Source organism: Nymphalis io, chromosome 17 (genome assembly GCF_905147045.1).
Source record: "Nymphalis io chromosome 17, ilAglIoxx1.1, whole genome shotgun sequence".
Classification (NCBI taxonomy): Eukaryota; Metazoa; Arthropoda; class Insecta; order Lepidoptera; family Nymphalidae; genus Nymphalis; species Nymphalis io.
This window is the reverse complement of record NC_065904.1, coordinates 7,243,946-7,266,058: the sequence shown is the minus strand read 5'-3', so window position 1 is coordinate 7,266,058 and position 22,113 is coordinate 7,243,946. Positions and strand designations below refer to the sequence as shown.

Sequence of the window (22,113 nt, the reverse complement as noted above, 5' to 3'; positions counted from 1 at the left end):
CATAATTAAGAATATGAAAACAAACAACATATAACAAATCATGTCCAATTATATTAATATTGTAAATTAATATCATAAATATAACTATTATATTTTAAAATAACTATTATAATAATTTTTTTTTTGTCTTCTTGGTATTAACGGTGATGTCTCATTTGAGAGCGCGTAAGACTTACCTTTGTCTTTTATCCTTAATCCACAATATTTAAAGGAATAAGAATCATTAAAATCGGTTAAGATACCGTTTATTATACACGCAAAAAACTGTTGCATTGAGAACCATTTCGTTCTGTGTTAAACTATTTAAAACAATATCACTAATCATATACGATTTATAAAGCAGTGCCTTTGCCCAGCGGAAAGAAATAAATGAAATAATTTTAATGACATTGACATTTTAGTGACATTTATGACAGTCATTTGAAAAAAAAGATGTAAATGTTGGCGCGAAATAATTTTGAAGTTTTTATGATTGTCATTTATCTATTTTAATAATATATAATTAATTAAAACGTTTAAACTTAGAGGAAATTAGAGGAATTTAAACTTAGAGGAAAACAAATTTTAGGTCAATGGTGCTTGAAAATGGATGACTCCCAAAGTTCTGATATTTTCTCAGAAAACAGTATCAACTTACAGAATGTAACTGTATCCTTTATATATAAATGTTCCATTTTGTTATTTTAGTAACTGACCAAAGTGTGCTATAGTTTCTTTCAAATCAGAACTAGATTAATATAGAATCGTACGACTTGCTTCTTAACAAAATAAAGAATTCTACGCTTGGAAATATTAGCCAAAAAAACAAACTCTCGGAACGCTTCCATTTAATATTAAATGACTGCAGTAGCTTAATTATTCAGGTATATTATTTCTAACAACTATTGAAAATATCGATACCTTTATAGTGATATTATATGTTTTTTACATTGAATATTATGTATCTTTCAGGGTCTTGATCTAATTTTATCATTATTAGAAGAGTCACCAGTGGCCATTGATAAAGTATGTAATTATATAGATGATAGTGTTTATATATTACAAATATTGTCCAATTATATAAAGAACATTCTTGAAACTCCTACGATAACATGTTGTACAATGAAGACATTCCCAACATCTACAGGAAATATTATTTCGCTTATTTTCTCTCATTGTAAGGATAGGTAAGTGATTTTCCTTTTTTTGCTTAATATTTAGAAAGAGTGCGTCTCATCACATTTGAATATGGATACACATGTTATATGTTTAATAAAATTAATAAATGAAATATAGAACAGAAAACAAAATGATATTTTTGCTTCACAAAGGTAACAAAAAGTTTCATTGAATCCTGTAATTTTAATGATTTAGAAATGAATTTAAAATACAGAATTTTAGTATCATATTAAATGTAAGTTCATATAAACCTTCAAAACTAAAACAATATGTCCATTGTCCCTGTAATAACATTCACCCTCAAACCAGAACACAAAAATACTAATTAAAAAAAAAAGTAAGTATTGCACATAGTCCTACCACCAAGTATAAGTATGAAGGGCTTGATATATACCTGATATATCATTTCAAAACAATGTTATAAAATACTCTGCCAACCTAAAAAAAGAAAAGAAAATGGGTGGGATAGTGCTTATTTAATGTAATTAGTTCTATAATAATTAATATTGTGTTTCAGTGAATGCATTTATGGCAGTTATTTGCACAATGTGGAAAAAAAACTAAAAGACTTATTTAGGAGTTGCCACGAATTACAGCTTACATATTTAATGGCTTTGGAAAGAAACTTTTTATTTGATTTATCAGAACAGGAGGAGCAAGAAATTCTTATAGAAAGTATATCTACTATTTCATATCTTTACTATTTCAGTTTTAAAATTCAATTTTATATTTAGACAATCTGTTGGACAGTGTTGAAGTTAATAAAAGTGATTGTGTCAATATTTATTGGCTGTGGTGACCATTTTTCTCAAGCAAAAATTTATTTATAATAGTAAAATTTATATTTTCATCTAAATATCTATTGTAGTACTAACGTCGTTAAACTTTAATGATAGTTTTTCTTTAGAATAAATGTCTTCCATACATCACCTTCCACAAACTGTTTCTGTGCGAAACTCACATTGATATTTGGTTAGTGGTCCAACAAAAACTTACAAAAAGACTTGCTTTTGAAAATGGCGATTTGAAAATAAATGTAAATGCCTCATTAAGTTATTTTAATGTGATCATTGTTTAAATAATATAAAAAAATATAAAGATAAAAATTTTAATCAACTATCAGATGTGTTATCAAAATATTTTAATATCTATTTCCTTTTAGCATTAAGTATAAATTTGAAGATTGGTGAAATCGTACAAGCACTGGATGTTAAAACGATGGCGGAGCAATGGAAAGCATATGTCATGATTTGTGAAAAATATTCTAATTTCTTATTGGATAAAAATATTTACAATAATTGTGCTAAACTTCTGGCTACCACAATAGATAATAATATTAAAACTGCCCTGGAGGTAAAAAACATTGCACTTTTAAATTAAAAATATATATGACTAGTATCATACTAGTAAAGCTCAGCAGAGTGAAGTGCAGAGTGCATTCTATTCTCTCATTCCAAAATCCAATGGGATGGCAATCCGAAACAACCGAAAAGGGTTCAGGAGCAGGTCTAAAATTCAAGATCAAAGTTACTTACATTAATAATTTATATCCTTTCAAATGTTTCAGGTAACAGAAGATAAAATTGTGATGAGGTCATTAAAAGTTGCCAACTTTTCCCTGAAGATTTTACTTAAGATTTCATCTATTTTCAAAGGTGCTATGTGTGTTAATTATCAACTTATTCTGGATTTACTTCAAAATATATGCCTGTGAGTTCAAACTTTAATAATAATAATATCTTTATTCTTCAGGCATCGATGCCCATATTTTTGGTACATGATAATTAAACATAACATTACAAAACATACATTAATAATTAGAATAAGATTCACACACAATTATAATCACAAAAATAATATAGTTAAAATATATAAGAATTAATAATGAGCTAATTAATGACATAAAACAGAGCAAATAATACACATATATATTGAGATAAAATAAAATAAAATTAAAAATTTAATTCATTAATTAAATATATCAACAAAACTCCAATGTATTTTAATTTATTTCTGTTTTTTTAATTTAAAATTCCTTGCATTTTGCTAATTATATTAATGAAAGAGCATGTTAATGTCCTATTTCCATCTATCCCAGAAAGCTCTTCTCCTTTTAAGGGGAAGGTTAGGAGTAGCTTTCCACCATGTTGCTCCACTGTGAATGGATGGGCAAATGACGCATAGTTCTCACAGTCTACTTAACAATTTTAAATTTAGATTATAAAAAACCTATCAAATACTTTGACTTATTTCGTAAGGTCTATTTTAAATAATAATATTCCAGATGTAACAGTAATTACTATGAATTAACAGCAAAGAAATCATCTGGATTTTCAAAACTCATACATACAAATCTTATAGTAACTGCAGACGCATTAATCACTCAACTTGTGACTGAGGAAAAATTTATAAAAGTAAGTATTAATTATAGAATGTTTCATTATTGAACTAAACGCTAACAATGCACTTTGTCATCATATTATATGAATATTATGACTGCAGTTTTCTTGCAGCAGATCACACAATTATGCCTAGGTTAATCTAGGATTAATTTTAGTTATTTAATGTTACTTAACCATTACTCGTTAAACATTGCTATCAGTATGAACTACATGTATTTCATACATATAACTATTGGTTATACAGCGCACGCCGGTAAAACTCCCAGTTGTTTTTTTTTCGACATTTTAAACAATCATCGTTATAATTCAGCCAATTAACACAAAACTTTAATGAATTATACATGAAAACTTTCTTATGAATCGCGTCATCTATTGGTGAAAATCTTATGAAAAAACGCGATTAATAGTTTTTGAATTTATCGCGTTAAGACAATCAGATGCGGCGATGTGACTTTATGTAGTACAGTACAGTAACAGCCTGTTAATGTCCCACTGCTGGGCTAACGCCTCCTGTCCCTTTTGAGGAGAAGGTTTGGAGCTTATTCCACCACGCTGCGGGTTGGTGGAATACACATGTGGCAGAATTTCAATGAAATTAGACACATGCTGGTTTCCTTATGATGTTTTCCTTCACCGTTAAACACGAGACGAATTTTAAACAGAAATTAGGCACATGAAAATTCAGTAGTGCTTGCCCATGTTTGAACCCACGATCATCGGTTAAGATTCACGCGTTCTAACCACTAGGCCAACTCGTCTTCTTTATAAACTGATTTATAATTTAATATTAAACTAAGTATAGAAAAAAAAGACTTACTAAAATTAAAAATAAAATAATAGTGTACCTTTGTACTATTTCAGTTGGTGCTCTCAATAAATACAAATGATATAAAGGATCAAAATATCATAGGATATATTCTTTTTAGAATATCAATTATGAAGGCGTTATTGAAACACAATGATGTAATAAGTGGAACAAAAAACAAACTAATTGACTGTGTGTTCTCCATTCTACCAAACTGTGAGTATGTTTTGATTTTGTATTTATTTCTTGAGACTTGGCTGCATAGTCCATAACCCTTCTGGTTGTATGTGGTGTATACAGTGGGTATACAATTTTACATCCCAGATAATGTCTACGCCACACACTCCAAAGGGACTTCAGTGTGCAAATGAATATTATGAAATAAATGCTATTTTTTTAGTCCAGTCAAAATAGACAAAAATAAGTCATAACTTAGCCAAAATTCGCATAGAGCTGAAAATTGGCAGAGACGTTAAATACATCATCATAAATAAAATGTCAAAAATCCCCTTCGATCGTACTTCTGCAAAAAAAATTATTCAGGGTCAAACGTACAAAATTGAGGTTTTTTCCCATTTTTCTCAATAAAAAAATAGATCAGACAAAAGTTGTAGATCATACAATTTTCTACAAAAATAGTCCAGTTACTTTTTCTCTTACGACTCACCATTCGTGAAATATTGCGGTTTTAATCATTAGAAAATTCATATTTTACATAATATGCACTAAAATGCAGCCTGTACACGTCATCGGACGTTCAATAAATGAAAATAAGAAACTATTGGTATGTGTTACTCACACAATAAAACTTTAATAATCTAAATTTAAAATTGTTAAGCAGACTGTGAGAACTATGCGTCATTTGCCCATCCATTCACAGTGGAGCAACATGGTGGAAAGCTACTCCTAACCTTCCCCTTAAAAGGAGAAGAGCTTTCTGGGATAGATGGAAATAGGACATTAACATGCTCTTTTGTTAATATAATTAGCAAAATGCAAGGAATTTTAAATTAAAAAAAAACAGGAATAAAATAAAATACCTTGGAGTTTTGTTGATATACTTAATTAATCAATTAAATTTTTAATTTTATTTTATTTTATCTCAATAAAACTTGTATAAATTGAATAAGTATTTTAAAATGAAAGACTATATTGTCAGTCCCTAATTCCCTTCGTCAGTAACCTTGAGTAACATCTGCTAACTACATCATTGTTCGAGTGTGGAGGGGCGCATAGCTGCCTATTTTTGAAGGAAGTAAATAAAATAACTCAGTATATACTGTTCATCATCATCATATTCAGCCTACATTAATCCACTGCTGGACAATAGGCCTCCTCACAGGCGCGCCAATTCTCTCGGTCCTGTGCTAGTCGCATCCATTGAGCACCCGCCATTTTCCTAAAAAGTATATAAAAAGAGGGGGAAATGGGGCTTCTGACGGCGAACTGGTGGGAGATAGCGATGCTGAGTGTTTCAGTATCAATGTTTTACGCCGGTTTGCCGTTAGAAGCTCAATTCCGAGCCACACCTCCCAGTGGTCCCTCCCGGTAACTGCTGCTCACCAGCTTCTCTCTTGGTGGAAGGAGCTGGTGAGGAACAGGTCAACGTGACAGGAAGACTCGCCAAGCCGCCTTTTTCGCCAAGGTCAGCGTGGCGTTTTAAGGCTAAAAACGCCTCAAAATGAATAGCATATACTGTTAGTTTTGAAAGTTCCTTTGCAGTGATCAGACGTGCTTTTTGGTAATATTTTCAATTTTAATTTGTGCTGTTAAATAATTTTAACAATATGTCAGAAGTTTGTTTTATTTGTTATAAACCTTTGAAAGAAAGTGAAGTTGTTGTTCTTGATCGTGGAATGAAGACTTTGATTGATGCAAGTGTTGAAAGAAATGATTAGTTTTTTGAATACTTGAAAGACAAGCAATCTATTTTTAATAAAGCTTGGTATGATAATAAAAAACAAAATACAAACGAAGAACGATCCAGAATACTGAAAGCTGCCGCAGCAATTATTCGAGAGGATATTCAATCTGTAGTGATTGATAATGATAATTATCCCCCGCCGAGTGGAATATTTGAAAATATTGACAGCGATATTCCGGAGTTCTTGACTTATTTTTTGGAGCAAGTAATTTAAAAAAAATCGACAATTTAAATTAGATCATTTGAAATTAATATGTACAACTATCAGCCACTGTATAATGACTGCTATTCGGTCTAGGTCTTTCAAATCAAGATTGCAATTGGGTTTATCAGTCTTTTTTCATCGACGATTTGGATCTTTTTTTTTTTTATAGAATAGGAAGGCGGATGAGCATATGGGGCACCTGATTGTAAATGGTCACCAACGCCCATAGACATTAGCATTGTAAGAAATGCTAACCATCGCTTACATCACCAATGCGCCACCAACCTTGGGGACTAAGATGTTATGTCCCTTGTGCCTGTAATTCTAAACGTCTTATACAGATTTTTTCGTCTTTCGGATTATGTGCATCATATAATGATACTATAATGTATGAGGCAGCAGCAGTTCTGCATCGTCCACGGCATATTTTGCCACCAGAAATTGGCACATTTATTCAGTATGTTCCAGATAATGCTGATATAAATGTACATACTTTGGACATTCATAATGCCCTTCACATCATGGAGATCATTAAAATTATTACTCCAAAAAGTTCAGTTACAGCAGAAGAGCCTATATTATGAACAAACAAACTTCCTTCAGCGCAACATTTTGCAGAAAAAGCACATGTGCCAATACAAGTCTATCAATCAGATGGTGTAGTAGGATATAGCAAAATAGCTGTGCAGGATTTTGATTATGAAAGTAATACAACAACATCTTTACTTAAAAAAGTAGATATGTTATGGTTATATATGGGAAATGGAAAAATTTATTATTGCCTGGTTGGAATGGTGATATTGAACATTTAACAAGTAATATTATAAATTTTTCGAAAAGTCACGAATTTTATTTTTACCATTTATTCATCAACCAGCGAGTAACTGCAGTAATATATACACAACTTTACTGTGTGCTTTAGGAGATGCAAAATGTTATGGCCACGATTATTGTATTATTACTTTTGATCAACCTTTGTATACAAAAGCTCGAGAAATCGTATCCACAGCGCCTGAAAGATCTGAATTATCGAAGATCATAGACTTGGAGGTTTCCATTTACTTACCTTCTCCTCAAAAGGGAGAGGAGGCCTTAGCCCAGCAGTGGGACATTAACAGGCTGTTACTGTATTTACTTATGTCTTTTTTTGGAGCGATTGGTTATATTATGCAAGGAAGTGGTATAAAAGAAATACTTTCTCTAAATTTTGCACCTAACGCATTAGAAAAAATGCACAATGGTCATTCTTTTCGAGCTGTTCGAGCTCATACCTTGCTTCATCTTACTTTAGCAACAGTAATATCCAAAGAGCTTATTCTCGATAGTGAGATGGATGAAAACCTTACAAATACAATTGAACTTGTAACAAACAACACTATTTCCTATAATGACATTCAACAAGGCGATGTCTGCGAAGCTGAAGCATTACTTTATCAGTTTAATAAGAAACTACAGGAACACGGAGAACGAGGACCTACACCAAAACTATGGATACAATTTCATATGGTGTCTATTGCAAAGGAATTTATAAGAGCTGAACGTATGGGAGATTGGCGAGCTCGTTTGAATTGCGTTAAAAAAATGCTTCGTTATCTTCATGCGTCAGGACATTTTAATTATGCCAAGTCTGCGCATTTTTATCTACAAGATATGATGCAATTAGAAAACTTAATGGATCCTATTGTTTGTCAAAGATTTGTCGAAGGATTTTTCACTACTAGACGATCTGATAAATTAAATTGTGGAACTTCGACGGATATGGTGATTGAACAATCAATGATGAAGTGTATGAAAACAGACGGAGGTGTTGCTCGAGGGATAAGTACGCAAGAAAGTGTCATTACTAAATGGTTTATGGCATGCATACCATGAATATTGTGTATGAAGGATTGGAAGATCTCGCTAATGTTAGAATGGACACAACAGACCAGCATGTGGATGCAAGCGATTCTCGTGTAAAGAAAGATATTGAAGATATTAATAAACTTGTGGAGTGACTCTGATCACATGATCCGTTCCCTGTGATTCCAAAAATTATGTCCATTACCAGCGGAGTTGTCGGCGATGATAAAATTACTGGTGGTAGGGCTTTGTGCAAGCTCGTCTGGGTAGGTACCACCCATTCATCAGATATTCTACCGCAAAACAGCAATACTTGATATTGTTGTGTTCTGGTTTGAAGGGTGAGTGAGCCAGTGTAATTACAGGCACAAGGGACATAAAATCTTAGTTCCCAAGGTTGGTGGCGCATTGGTGATGTAAGCGATGTTTAACATTTCTTACAATGCCAATGTTTAAGGGCGTTTGGTGACCACTTACCATCAAGTGGACCATATGCTCTGTTTAAGTACTGCTGTTTTGCGGTAGAATATCTGATTAGTAGGTGGTACCTACCCAGACGAGCTTGCACAAAGCCTTACCACCAGTAAAGTTTCCCTGTTGGGGAAGATGTTGATTTGTTGATATTACTGACTGCACGAATTCCAAACAATAAAATTATTTACTTTTTGAAATCTGGGACAGCTCAAGTACAATCAACAATATATTCATCACAAAGTCTGACTGCATATCCGAAATGTCAAGCTCATATTTTATTTTTACATGCAATTACATTTAAAAGAGGTAATAGTACGAAAATTGTTCGAAAAACGTAATGATTTAATTGATTGCGCAGAAGTATTTAAAAAGATTGACTCTTCTCCACACCGCATCGTTACAAATGGAATTCGTTTTCTTCTTGCAGTGTATGTTGCTCCAAAAAAAAGTGATTCCATAGACAAATATAGATATTTGAGGTTTGTAAAATATGCATGGAACAATAAAACAGTACAGTTGTCTTGTCTGCCTCCAACATCTGCTTCTGCCTTTCAACACTTGTATCGTGTGTATTATCAAGTTCAAGTGTGGCTAGGCAATGAGCTGAACCCAGAAGGACGGGGTTGGAAATTAACAGATAATTATTTGGAGCCAATTCAAACTCTACTCCCGCCTGCTCCAGAAAAACTGTTTAATACTATTTTTTGTAAATGCAAGACGGATTGTAGTAATAATAATAATTTAATAATAATGGTAATTGTGGCTGTAAAAAAGTGGGATTATTTTGTACGCCAGTTTTCAATTGTCAGAGTCAGACTTGCTCCAATATTGAAACAAATACAACAGATGAAAATATTTATGATATTAATGAAGAGACAATTGATGCATCCTTTTTCTTAGAACAGCGAACAGAAATTCTGCAACAAGAAGAAAATGAAGACGAAGAAATAATTGTCGAAGTAGAATTAGACAATTATCTAATATAATAACATTTAGCAGAAAACAACCTATTCCACTTTGATCATTAGCAACATTACCATTCTTTCAATCAATAGGATACGATTTGATCAAACTTTATTACAATAGATCGTGGAGTATAACTACTGGGGAAACCATGTTAAAAAAAATGCGCCAAGTACATATGCGTGGTGGTGGTGCGGAAATGTATAATATGCACACATTTAAATAAAATTATAAAAATATGAATTTTAAATGATTAAAACCGCGATATATCACGAATGGTGAGTCGTAAGAGAAAAAGTGACTGGACTATTTTTGTAGAGAATTGTATGATCTACAACTTTTGTCTGACATATTTTCACGATAAAACTTACCGTTTTCAAAAAAAAATGGAAAAAACCTTAATTTTGCACGTTTGACCTTGAATAATTTTTTTTTGCAGAAGTACGATCGAAGGGGATTTTTGAAATTTTATTTATGATGATGTATTTAACGTCTCTGCCAATTTTCAGCTCTATGCGAATTTTGGTTAAGTCAAATGTCTATATTGACTGGACTATTTATATTAAAACTTTATAAATGATTATGAAATTTGAAAAAAAGGGGAGTTCCCTTAACTGTTTCTTCTTATATCTTGGTGTTTTCTTTTCCAATATGACAGTTTTTTTAAATATTTAATGTAATAAAGTAATTCTTGAAGATTTATTATTTATGTTCTAATTTCTTTTTTTGCAGGTCATGTGTGTTTCACCGTGGATCTGAAATTCGATTCTATAAATTATGAAAGCAATCAACAATCTAATGGCTTTTATGAACATTTATTAATTCACACGATAGCGTTAGCAACGTCTATGAATCGACAGGAATACAATAAATTGGAGAAAAGATTTTATGAAGGAATTATGGGTTTCGATTTTTACACCGCCGTGTTTTCGTCGAATGTCTGGATTGTATTGTGCAGGTAAATCTTTCATATAAAAATGGATGTTGGTGTATAGTTTCATGTTTCATTGCCGATTGAAACCAGGCCTCCAGAAAGGCCGTGCAGGTATATTCGTGTAAAAGTGTTAGCATATGAAAAAAATGTGCAATTAAATAAGATTTATAACATAAAGAAACAAACACCAAATAATCCATCCCTTGACACCGTTTGACTGACCCTGTAAATTGTATAACTTTTTCATGGAGAAGGTTCTTATCTTATCCATTTTGGATGGAGCTTTTCGATATAATTCAACCGATCGCCATGACTCTTGGTATATTTAAATAATCAGCACTGTCCTGGTGTAGCTAGTTATCCTAACTAATATTATAAATGCAAAAGAAAGGTTGTATATTTGACAGGCTTATAATATATTTTTTTTCAGGATGAATAATTCTCAATTACAAATAAATACTTTACAAAATTTATTAAAAATATATAAAAAACTGGAAACAAATGGATCATTTGCCACATCACCTCAACAAGTTAATTTAAATTATACAATAGAATTGTTTTTCCAAAATCTAAAATATCCGGAGAAACTTTTAATTTATAAGCATTTTAGTATACAAGATAATCGAAATATTGGCATATGGTTTGCTTTAAAAATAAGAAATTTACCTGAAAATCTCGAAATACTTGCAGAGAGAATAGTGATTGAAAAATTGATCAAATATTATGATGAAATGTCAAATAATAATGTTTCTTATGACATAGACAATTTGGTAGGTAATCGATTAGCATTTATCGTTTTGGGAACTTGGTGCTTATTTCTCATACATACATATATATTTTCAGAATAAATATCTGAAACTAGCATCAACTTGTTCATTTGTTGAATGTAATTCGAAATTGGAGGAATTGATTGTGAAGTGCTGGTGCAGAGTTTGTCCTGATTGTAGTTGCATTGTTCTTCAAAATCATCCCTATGTGTTGCGATACATAGAAAGTTTAATTTACATAACCGATAGTTATGTGCAAAATTTTGAAAACAACTCAAGTATAATTAAGGTGAGAATTTTTATGGTTACTATACATAATCATACAATACCATTAGCTACTAAACAATTGGTCAGTTCGGTCATAGACATATCGACGTACAATATAAGATGGTCGAGTCGTATCTCCTTGTATATCCCTTGTAAGTAATAGCAGCTGATCTCTGTTTTCAGATAATACATATAATATCAAGCATTTTGTTAAAAGGTAATTCTGATCTCATAATACTAATATTTAAAACCTTTTGCAAGTCACTCTGTCAATGTGAAGATGAAGATAATTCAGTGATGGACCTTTTGATAAACACGTTAAAGTCTTTGACGGCAGATAATGATGTTCAGAATTATTTATTCAGTGTTATCACAGCACACGATGAAATCAATAATTTATTAACACCCATTTTAAACAAACATCCCTCATTAAAAGAATTGAGGCATTGTTTCGTGGAATATAAAACGAAGTTTCAAGTCACCATGGATAGAAAAGAACAACTAGAAATTGTATCAGAAAATATATTTGAACACAAATGTGTTGATGTTAATAATAAAGATATAAAATTAGAAAACATGAAAACTAGCAGGAATTTTGATATAGACATGGACTCCTTGTTTGAGGAAAGCGAGCCAGCGAGTAAAAAAGCGAGGTTTGATATGGACATTGAGAATCTCTTATCAAATATAGAAGGTAATGTCCTACAGCTCGTACAAGCTAAGGAAAATATGATCAGCGATCACAAGAATAGAATCAAAAACGTGTGTGATAATCTAAGAAATATAATTTCCTAATTTTATTAAGTTTTTTTTTAATTTCATTTAAATACTTTTACCAATATACACTATATGTGTGAAAAAAAACCCTGTTCGACCCGTACACGTGTTATTAGGTATATAGGTTATTAGGTAGGTAAGTAGGTTCTATTTATCAAATTTTTTATTTTATTTTATTTTATTAAGGACCATCAGCAGTCACCATACTTTTACATGTAATAAAAAAACAAACACATTCAACTTACATAAAATGTGCGACTTTTAAAGACGGCCACAAAATTCATATTAAGGTGCAGTATAAACAGATTATAACATAAGCAATATTTTTTATAATACTAAATTACTAAAAAATGTTTATTACATTTCTATAGAAAAATAAATAAATAATTAATAACATTGAAAATAAAGCTGTAAATATTATAATTAACGATTGCACTCATTTCATTTATCACATTAAAAATATATAATAAATAAGATATAAATAAGAAAACAATACATAGTATTTAATTAAATTCAAAATTTAAGTTGAATAGTAATAATAACTTTAAATACATTTTTTCATTAATTTCTTAAACTAACATGCTTGCAACATATGTTTTTTTGTAATTAGAATTCTAATAATAACTCCAGAATTATTTTTTTGTATTTATCGTAGACAGAGAAACAAATAGACCAAGGGGCCGTGAAACCGTGATTGAGACAGAGATAGTTTGTCAACGTCTGCGTATAATGTTGCCATAGTAACTGCATTCCCTGTTTTGGGAGATAAAAAATTTCAGAATTTAATTAAAACAAATTAAGAAGCCGAGATGGCCCTGTGGTAAGAACGCGTGAATCTTAACCGATGATCGTGGGTTCAAACCCGGGCAAGCACCACTGAATCTTCATGTGCTTAATTTGTGATATAATTCATCTCGTGCTTTACGGTGAAGGAAAACATCGTGAGGAAACCTGCATGTGTCTAATTTCACTGAAGTTCTGCCACATGTGAATTCTACCAACCCGCATTGGAGCAGCGTGGTGGAATAAGCTCCAAACCTTCTCCTCAAAAAGAGGAGAGGAGGCCTTTAGCCCAGCAGTGGGACATTCACAGGCTGTTACGGTAAATTAAGATTATTACATTTTACTTTTTAATATTTATTATTCATTTTTTAATTAAAATATTTTTTTGTCCGACCCAAAAACCGTTGGATTGTTTGTTTTTGTTTCCGTTATCAATAGTACTTCAGCATCTTTATAAGGAGAATTCTAATCCAGTACGGATTAGAATTCTCCTCAGATATTGAAATCTAAAACACACAATTAAATTATTAATAAAGAATAGTTGCCACATATATTTCTATGTTAACCTCTTGACTAGGAATCTAATTATATTATAAATTCATGAGGAATATTAAATAATATTGTCGTTAGGAAATTATAAATAAGAGAACGAATAAATTAAAATAACATATTTACAAATAACGAAGCACTCTAGGTTATTATTGTACTCCGTATTTATTTGTTTACATTATCGACGAGTCGACATTTTTTATCGAAAATCGGGACATTTTTTTAGCTGACGCTGGCAGCTCTTACACGATAAATAATTATAGGTTATGAATGATAAAAACTGGAAAATCCTATTATCTTTAGGATTTTAATGCAATATAAGGTTCCGTCACGCTATGGCATAAATAAACATCACTGAGAAACTATATTTAGGGACAAAATAGTCGTACTTACGCGTGAAAACACACGCCGGCAATTTTCTTCTTGATATCGCTTTAACATGAAATAATACGACAATGGACCATTGTATAACCTTCGATATTATATAAAGATTGTTTCACGGCCTTTTTAATGGATTAGAATCGTTTTCTAACATAAAAATAAGCGAAAATTGAATAAAAAACACAATGAACGCACCGTCAAGTTTGTTTCGCTACTAGAGTAGCGAAACAAACACCAAAAATGGTTACGCGATAAGGGACAAAAGATTTGATAATACTATCTCTATCTATACCATTTGTAACGTAATTTTCGTTCTCTTTCTTGTGTAAGTGAGAAGGAACTACTCATTGCGTCTATTAGTTTCTCTGTCTACGGTATTTATTAATGGAGGAGTATTTATTATACATTTTACCTAATCTTACAAGAGGTGCATTTTGTCCTAGTTTAGTTTTAGATGGTCTAATGTAAAATACACTTATTGGATAACGTGGACATACTTTCCTAGGCACATTGAAATTTATTCCCCTGAGAATTTGAGGACAGTAAATTTTATTTCTGACTATTTTGTACAAGAACAAAAGATCCAAGAGAATTCTACGATTTGAAAGGCTGTACATGTTATAAAATGTTAATTGGTCTTTGTAGTTATAATTTTTTTTTATAACTTTGTTTTGAACCTTCACTCGAAAAAGTTAAATGACGTAAAATTTTTTTTTTGTACTCTCTCAATTTTTAGTTGATTCACGTTATAATGTGGTGACCATACTGTTCTACAATATTCTAGGATGCTTCGCACGTATACATTGCATGACATTTTTTTTTAAAGACAAATCATTTTTAAAAGACAAAGTAAAAAACAATAAACGATTAAAATTATATTTAATGAAATGACTAAAACCACATGAAACGCAGGCGCGAGCGACAGCGGTACATCCCCACTTGAGTCGCTGGGTCAAAAGAAAACGAGGCACACTCTTGTTCAGGTTGACGCAGGTACTTCTGTCGGCCCTCACTGCCTCCCCTTCAGAAGCCTGACGGGACGCTAGCTCACACCGCTGAAGAGAAAGCAAATCTGTTTGCGTCTTTATTTGTAGAGTCTTCACGTCTTACCGCCGCGGTCGGTAGCGCGACATTTCCAGCAACACCTACCGCCGACACTCACATGAGTGATATACGCATTCGGCAAAAGGAAGTTCGCAAAACGCTACGCAGTCTAGACGTGAACAAGGCTAGCGGACCTGATGGCATTCCAGCAATTATCCTGAGAAACTGTGCCGAAAACAAATAGCCGCTCGAAAGCTTGGTATCCTCTCCAAAGTGAGACGTTACTTTACTCCAGAACAACTATATAAAGCACAAGTGAGGTCATGTATAGAGTTCTGCTATCATCTTTGGGATGGCTCTGCTAAGTACCACCTTCAGGCTCTAGAGTTGATTGAGAGGCAGGAGGCTGATAGGAGACGACACATCGACGTGTGATGTCGCAAAAGAAGGCTGCGGAGCGGGAGCGGACGCCGCTGCAAACCTGTTCCAAAGAAGACATGGGAGAAGAAAGGGGCGCTATCCGCACCTTTTCCCCCGCCGGAATAGGCTTCGCCGGGAAGTTGAGGTAGTTTACATGCGAAACTGAGTGACTTCACGTGCCACGTGCCGACGCCCGCCTCGCCGTCTTTGATTAAGCCGACACCGCCTTTCGGTATGAATCGGTATGTCGGCTTAACAAATAGAAATTTGTGCGAACGATAAGTATTAAAATATTGTAAGGTTTAAAATATTGACAGTGTAGGGCAGTGTCACATTACGCTCATTAAATGTGCTTTTATTTTATTTGTTCTTTGCGTTATTAAGTATATTATAAACTGTAATAAATAGTTAATGTTATCGTTTATGTTTTAGTCAGTCGTGGAAACTTGATTGTGTTATGAAAAAAAAGTATTACTTATAAATGGAAAATTACTGTATTTTTTCCAAAAAAAATGAAATTAAATTTTAAATAAGAAAATGAATGAATTACGCGCATTCAAGCGGCTCAGATCGCTTACTGTGATTGTGAGCTGGGTTATTTGTGGCTTTTAGTCGGCAGACAATGGTCGACTATGAGCTTATCGTTGGTGTGACACGCTCATACACGCGCTAGCGGCATTTCAAAGGCACTCAAAGGAGCCGTTTGCAGGTTCTGATGATTACACATTTAAAAAATTAGCTGGATGTTGAAGAGTTACACATTGTATATAGAGGATGTTATAATAAAACGAGAAATATTTCACATTTATATTTATTGTTGTGTTAAAAAAATCTTTACAAATAAGTGAAATATAATCATAACCACACATCACCGGCATTACACTGACAATTCTTAATCATACATTATGATACACCTAGAAATGGATACGAGGGGATAAAGGAAATCAATTAAATAGTATTAGTGTTCAATTAGCAGTGTAATACCGGCCGGAGGGAAACTTAAAATAGCTTTAATTGATACTCGGAGGTAATAAGACAGCTCACGCGTCGAACAGTATCAACTAACATCAGTCGCACTTTACGATTTCACCGTCCAACCGCTGACATATTACTCGCTACGGCTGTACAGTACTGAAAACCACGCAGTCATGTAACACAGCAACAATTACTACATATAATATATAGCTAACACTCATTCTTCACATAGCCTAACCTACTCGACTTCCGTAATCATTGTGATGGCGCCATTTCATATGTAACACTTAAAATTGACTAACTAAAAGGTAAAATACGAATATAATATATTATTGCCCTACATAGCAAACTAAGCAACTTCAGAAGCGAAGCCCGAAGCACTTTATACAGCTATAACTTAACCGAGTTCTCTAAATAAATTAACGAAATAATACAGAGTAAATAGTCGTTTAGGGTTTATTATAAAAAGATAAAATCATTCTTTATGAATAAAAGTTACGTTTATTATGAATATAAAATTTACATAAATGTATGATCGCTTCCTTTACGTTTTCATTCTAAAACTCTACCAGTTAAATTCCAAAATCGAATTATATATATCAGATCAGCGAGACAAGTTCGGTTAAACTTAATTTTATAAAAATACGATCAATAAATCAATATTATTTCCATGTAAAATATTTTTAAAAGCGTTTTCGTCAAACATTAAAGTGATTTCTTCTCTTTCATTCATTACAACACCTCAATATCGTCTCGCTCATGTGATATATTAACAAACATGGCAAAGTAAATATTGTGACATATAAATGTATTTTCGAGGCACCATTTCTTGTATGAAATCTATAATATGTGCGTCATTTCTGTCTTATCAAAATGATTAATTATCTCTATATTGAAATTCTTTGTAAATAACATTTCGTTAAAAATTATTGCGATTGATTTGGAATGGTTGGAAGAAAGTGAACTACAAGGCAGTATTTTGTATTATTACAAAGTTTCTAATATCACTTATACCATTAATAAGCAAAACTACATTCTGTTCTATATACAAAGTGCGAGAAAAAATTCAAAAAAAAAAAAAACAATTTGCAAAAATTTGCAGTGACATAAAAATTGGAATAATCGTCAATATAATAATTATGCCTATATCGATACTAATAATTGCATTTAAATGTTCTGAGGATGTAAATAAGCTCCGAGGAAATTTCATTTCGAGTTTCCCGAACATAAAAATGCTAAGCACCGGGTTCAAAACAATAAATATTGCACATTACGATACAGACGTGCAGTTTTAACAAATGAGTAGACGACATCGGCGAGTTACATACCGATGGTATAAATATAAGTTAAATCTAATGTGTTAGGATACAAAACCTACTAATATTCAAAAATATCAATTTCTTAGGCCAATTATATCTTATTTTTATTTTAAATATGAAGTTACGTTCACTTGTCGTGTTTTTATTTATTATTTGTGGCATCATTACACTTTCGCTTAAAATAAAAAGTCTTGGCACAAATAATATATCAATCGAGGGGTCGCATCGCGATGCGACTTTACGTCCTTATGAAGAGTACGGTTACGATAAATAGATAGGAAACTCAAACTGCGCACGCGCTTCAATAATACGTCAGCATCGCGCGTATAAATAAAACGACTCGTCTCTAATCAAACGTACCGAAGCAGCTAATTGCGTATAAATTACATAAATAAATCCCTAAGTCTAAATACCCTCAGAACAGTTAATAATGTATTTATATAAAATTCAGTTCTTTAATAGGATTATTTGGCATCTATCACCAATATCGTTTATTCTAATTTAAAAATGGTATACGAAGGTGAAAATACCTAATACGATAATAATGCGTCTCTTCGAACATAAATCCTCACGAGTCATGCGAAACGCATGAGTATAAAATCCCTGCCGAACCTAAATTTCCTCCTGATCACGCACACATGCGGACCCGCGCGTGCCGCCCGTCCCGCCCGTCCCGCCCGTCCCGCCGCCGCGGCGCCCTCGCATTCCGAAACTAAGTGGAACTAATTCGAAGCTAATCCAGACACAAAACTGCATTGAACGTCAACTCAATCAACTATTTCGCTGTCGAGAAGTCACGCGGGTATGTTTGAACTCAAACGTATTAATCGTTTACGAAAAGCGGTACGAGTTCTAAGTTTTGTTTAATCAGTATTTATCACCTAAGGAATCGTATTCGCTGTGAACGTCCATCGACGACTTATTCGATACAGAACTGTTAGTTAACCTATCATACGCTAAATACATTTAGAGAAATTGTAGGCAGTCTAACTAAACTTACTACCGATCCGGGAGCAATAGAATTGAGTACACCGCGTCGAGTAACAGTCGCGGAACAAACTAACCAGTTTGAATACCAGTGTTACTTCATTTTAAATGTTCCTTAATCTTTTAGCGATTAATTTACTGTTTCAAAAATTTATCAATGATGAATCTTACTTCTAAACGTTCTTGCCAACTTTGATATTACAATTATTAGATAACTTTCAATTTTATTTCCCACGAATCGATATCGATCGTTACAAACTTATCGGCTACTTCAACAATGGGGTACAAGGTATCGAGTCCGCGAAAATGTTTATATTGAAAATGTGTATAATGCGAACATCGCACACGCAATCGGCTCAATAACAATACGGTCAGTGTGTAGACGTCGTTAACATATCACGATGTCGATTACATGAGTTTCTGAAGCAAAGGTCAGTCGGTGCTCGGTCGGAGTGGGGCGGCGAGGGCGGAGGGCGCGCCTAGGCCGCGCGGTACAGCGTGTGGTGGCGCGCGCACAGCGGGCGCGCGGCGGCCTGCAGCGCGCCCAGCGTGGCGGCGTGCGGCAGCGCGGCCGCGTGCGCGAGCGGCGCGTGCGCGTGCGCGTGTGCGTGCGGGTGCGCATGCGCGTGCAGCGCGTGGTGCATCTGCAGGTGCTGCATCGATGCGCTGCTGTGCAGCATTTGCAGCTCCGGCGGCATGTGATAAAGGCCAGGGGTCTGCGGGCGAGTGTTTAAAGTGAGAAGTTTGTCGGGTACGAATTAAAATAAAAAAAAAAAAACAAAAATCCCGTTGATTTATATTAATTTCGCAACCATTAAACGAGTACAAAGTAAACTCACGTGATGCGCGTGTGCGTGTCGGTGGGGCGGCAGGGAAGGCCTGGCTCAGTAGGCCGAGGCCTCCTTGTACTCGGAGTTGTCCATGGTGAAGAAGTCCTCGAGCTTCCACTGCAAGGTTTCGAAGGTGGGCCGCTTGAGCGCGTCCTTGTTCCAGCACTCGAGCATGATGTCGTAGAGCGCGGCGGGACAGTTGGGCGGGCACGGCATGCGGTAGCCGTGCTCAACCTGGTGCAGCACCTCCGCGTTCGACATGCCTACAAATGGGTAATGTTTTCGTTAAATTATGGACGAAACTTGAAGCAAAAATAGTCTTGTGAATTTAATTATATACATATTGCAGTTGTCAGATATAATTAATGTTGTACATTAATATGATTCTAAATGTCATATTAATTTATTGTAAACGAACAGTATAAAACAATTAAGCATCTACGACCAACTCTAGTCTATTGTTCATAACGTTCCCGTGACCCTGACGTTATCGTTGACTTTGAACTGTAGAAGGTGACCACTTACAATCGGACAACACATACATATTAGGTGATAGTCGAATTTTGTAACTAGACACTTGAACATTACATCTTGCAAAAATAATATTTTACACACACAAAGTTATATCTTCATTATTACATTATTTGCTAATGAATTATGTTTATTTATTTTCGCTTACCATACTTAACTGTTTATAGTGACAGTTATGACGTCAAGATATAGCGAAAAGCGATTCCTATTCTTATATGGACGCACAGTATCTTTGTTACGATTGTATTTTTCCTACCTGGATAAGGTGTCCGGCCGTACGTGACGAGCTCAGTGAGAAGGATACCGAAGGACCAGACGTCAGATTTGATAGAGAACTTGCTATAGTTCGCGGCCTCGGGCGCGGTCCACTTGATCGGGAATCGTGCGCCCACGCGAGCCTCGTATTCATCCTCCTAAAGTGGAAAATTAACACATTTAATGGGTATTTTATAACCTAACAAAAACAGATTAGTTAATCGTTTCAAAGGAAAAACAGTACTCTGTCTTATTGAATAATAACGATGCGAATTCTCTTGTACACAATTAATAAACGACAAAGAAAACGCCATCTTTTTCTAATGTGTACGGTTAGGAAAAAAACAAGTCTTGAAATCTTACCAAGTAAATTCAGTTTATATATTGTACATACATATTAGAAAAATTGTCGAACAAATGATTGACTAACTTATATTGTACCAATAAACAGCATTGTTTTGCTGTACTGTGTTCTGGTTTGAAAGTTGAGTGAAACTGTTTAATTAGTCACAACATTTCTTCTTATGTCGAAAAAAAAAATTGTCCAGAAATGAGAAGAACCGGCGAGAGAAACTCAGAGGGCTTTTTAATTATTTTTTTATCATTGATTACAAATTTTAAGTTTAAAAAAATAGCCATAGCCGATCGTTTCACTTCCAAGGTGCTATCATCCATAAAGTCATTAGTTGTATAATAACTTTTTGCACAAAAGCGTTCCTTTACATTTTTTTACTTACTCGAATTAAATTCTATCATAAAAAAAGCTTCGTTTTACTATGAACGATATCAAAAATGTACATTCTTCCTAGAAGTATTATCTATATTGCTTTTAAAATTTCCTAATACCAAATACAATGACGTTGAACGTCTAATAAAAATAGATAAAATACCTAAAAGAAGACGCAATACAATATTAATTACAGGAAATATAAAGATAGACACTGTCTGATTAATAAATGACCGAGTAATAAATACGACGAGTAACAATATTATACATTTATATAATAAAGCGCTGCCGTACAAAATAACCACTAGTTACGTTGAATAACGATGAAATCAATGTGCCAGTGGAAATGACATCAGTATAATAAGAGAAGAGCCAATATCGTGACGCAGAAATCATAAAAACGTGACCATTAAATTTGTGTTTCAAAACAATACGATCACTACATTATTCTATAGCCTATTCCATACAATGGCATAAGGAGTAGAGATAAACAAACATTACATTTAAATATTCCATGCGATTTGCGAAATAGCTCTGCAATATTATTCAATACTTTATTAAAATATCTTTATTTATAAAACAATAATATTCCATTTAACTACTTACATCCACTTTTATTTTATTTCCACGTTCCGATAACACATAGCGACATTCAAAACGCCATTCTTTCACGAATCCATAATGAATACCATAGATTATTTTATCTCGACCAATTATATCATGTTAATTTAAGGTCAAATTGTTTATAAATAAAGATAAATCTTTAATCTTCCTGCCATTGGTACAGGCTATAG

The 22,113-nt window shown here is 33.4% G+C and overlaps 2 protein-coding genes across 3 annotated transcripts in view; one reads left to right on the top strand and one right to left on the bottom strand.

Moving 5' to 3' along the window:
- The first annotated feature begins 441 nt into the window (after positions 1-441).
- LOC126774823 (uncharacterized protein C1orf112 homolog) lies at positions 442-12,536 on the top strand. The gene is made up of 12 exons (XM_050496448.1): positions 442-648; positions 732-863; positions 952-1,166; positions 1,676-1,833; positions 2,321-2,511; positions 2,726-2,868; positions 3,443-3,572; positions 4,422-4,581; positions 10,506-10,731; positions 11,138-11,477; positions 11,551-11,763; positions 11,925-12,536. Exons 1-12 carry the CDS (start codon positions 586-588, stop codon positions 12,534-12,536), a joined length of 2,583 nt encoding a protein of 860 aa, XP_050352405.1. The 5' UTR covers positions 442-585.
- Positions 12,537-16,490: 3,954 nt separating this feature from the next.
- Positions 16,491-22,113, bottom strand: part of LOC126774822 (tyrosine-protein kinase Src42A) — a 66,021-nt gene continuing 60,398 nt past the window's right edge. For both annotated transcript variants that reach the window (XM_050496446.1, XM_050496445.1), the window contains exons 6-8: positions 20,594-20,750; positions 19,816-20,069; positions 16,491-19,692 (exon numbers count right to left, since the gene is read on the bottom strand). In XM_050496446.1, coding sequence (XP_050352403.1) covers positions 19,861-20,069; positions 20,594-20,750 — 366 coding nt within the window. In that variant the 3' untranslated portion in view covers positions 16,491-19,692; positions 19,816-19,860. The remainder of the gene's footprint in view (positions 19,693-19,815; positions 20,070-20,593; positions 20,751-22,113) is intronic.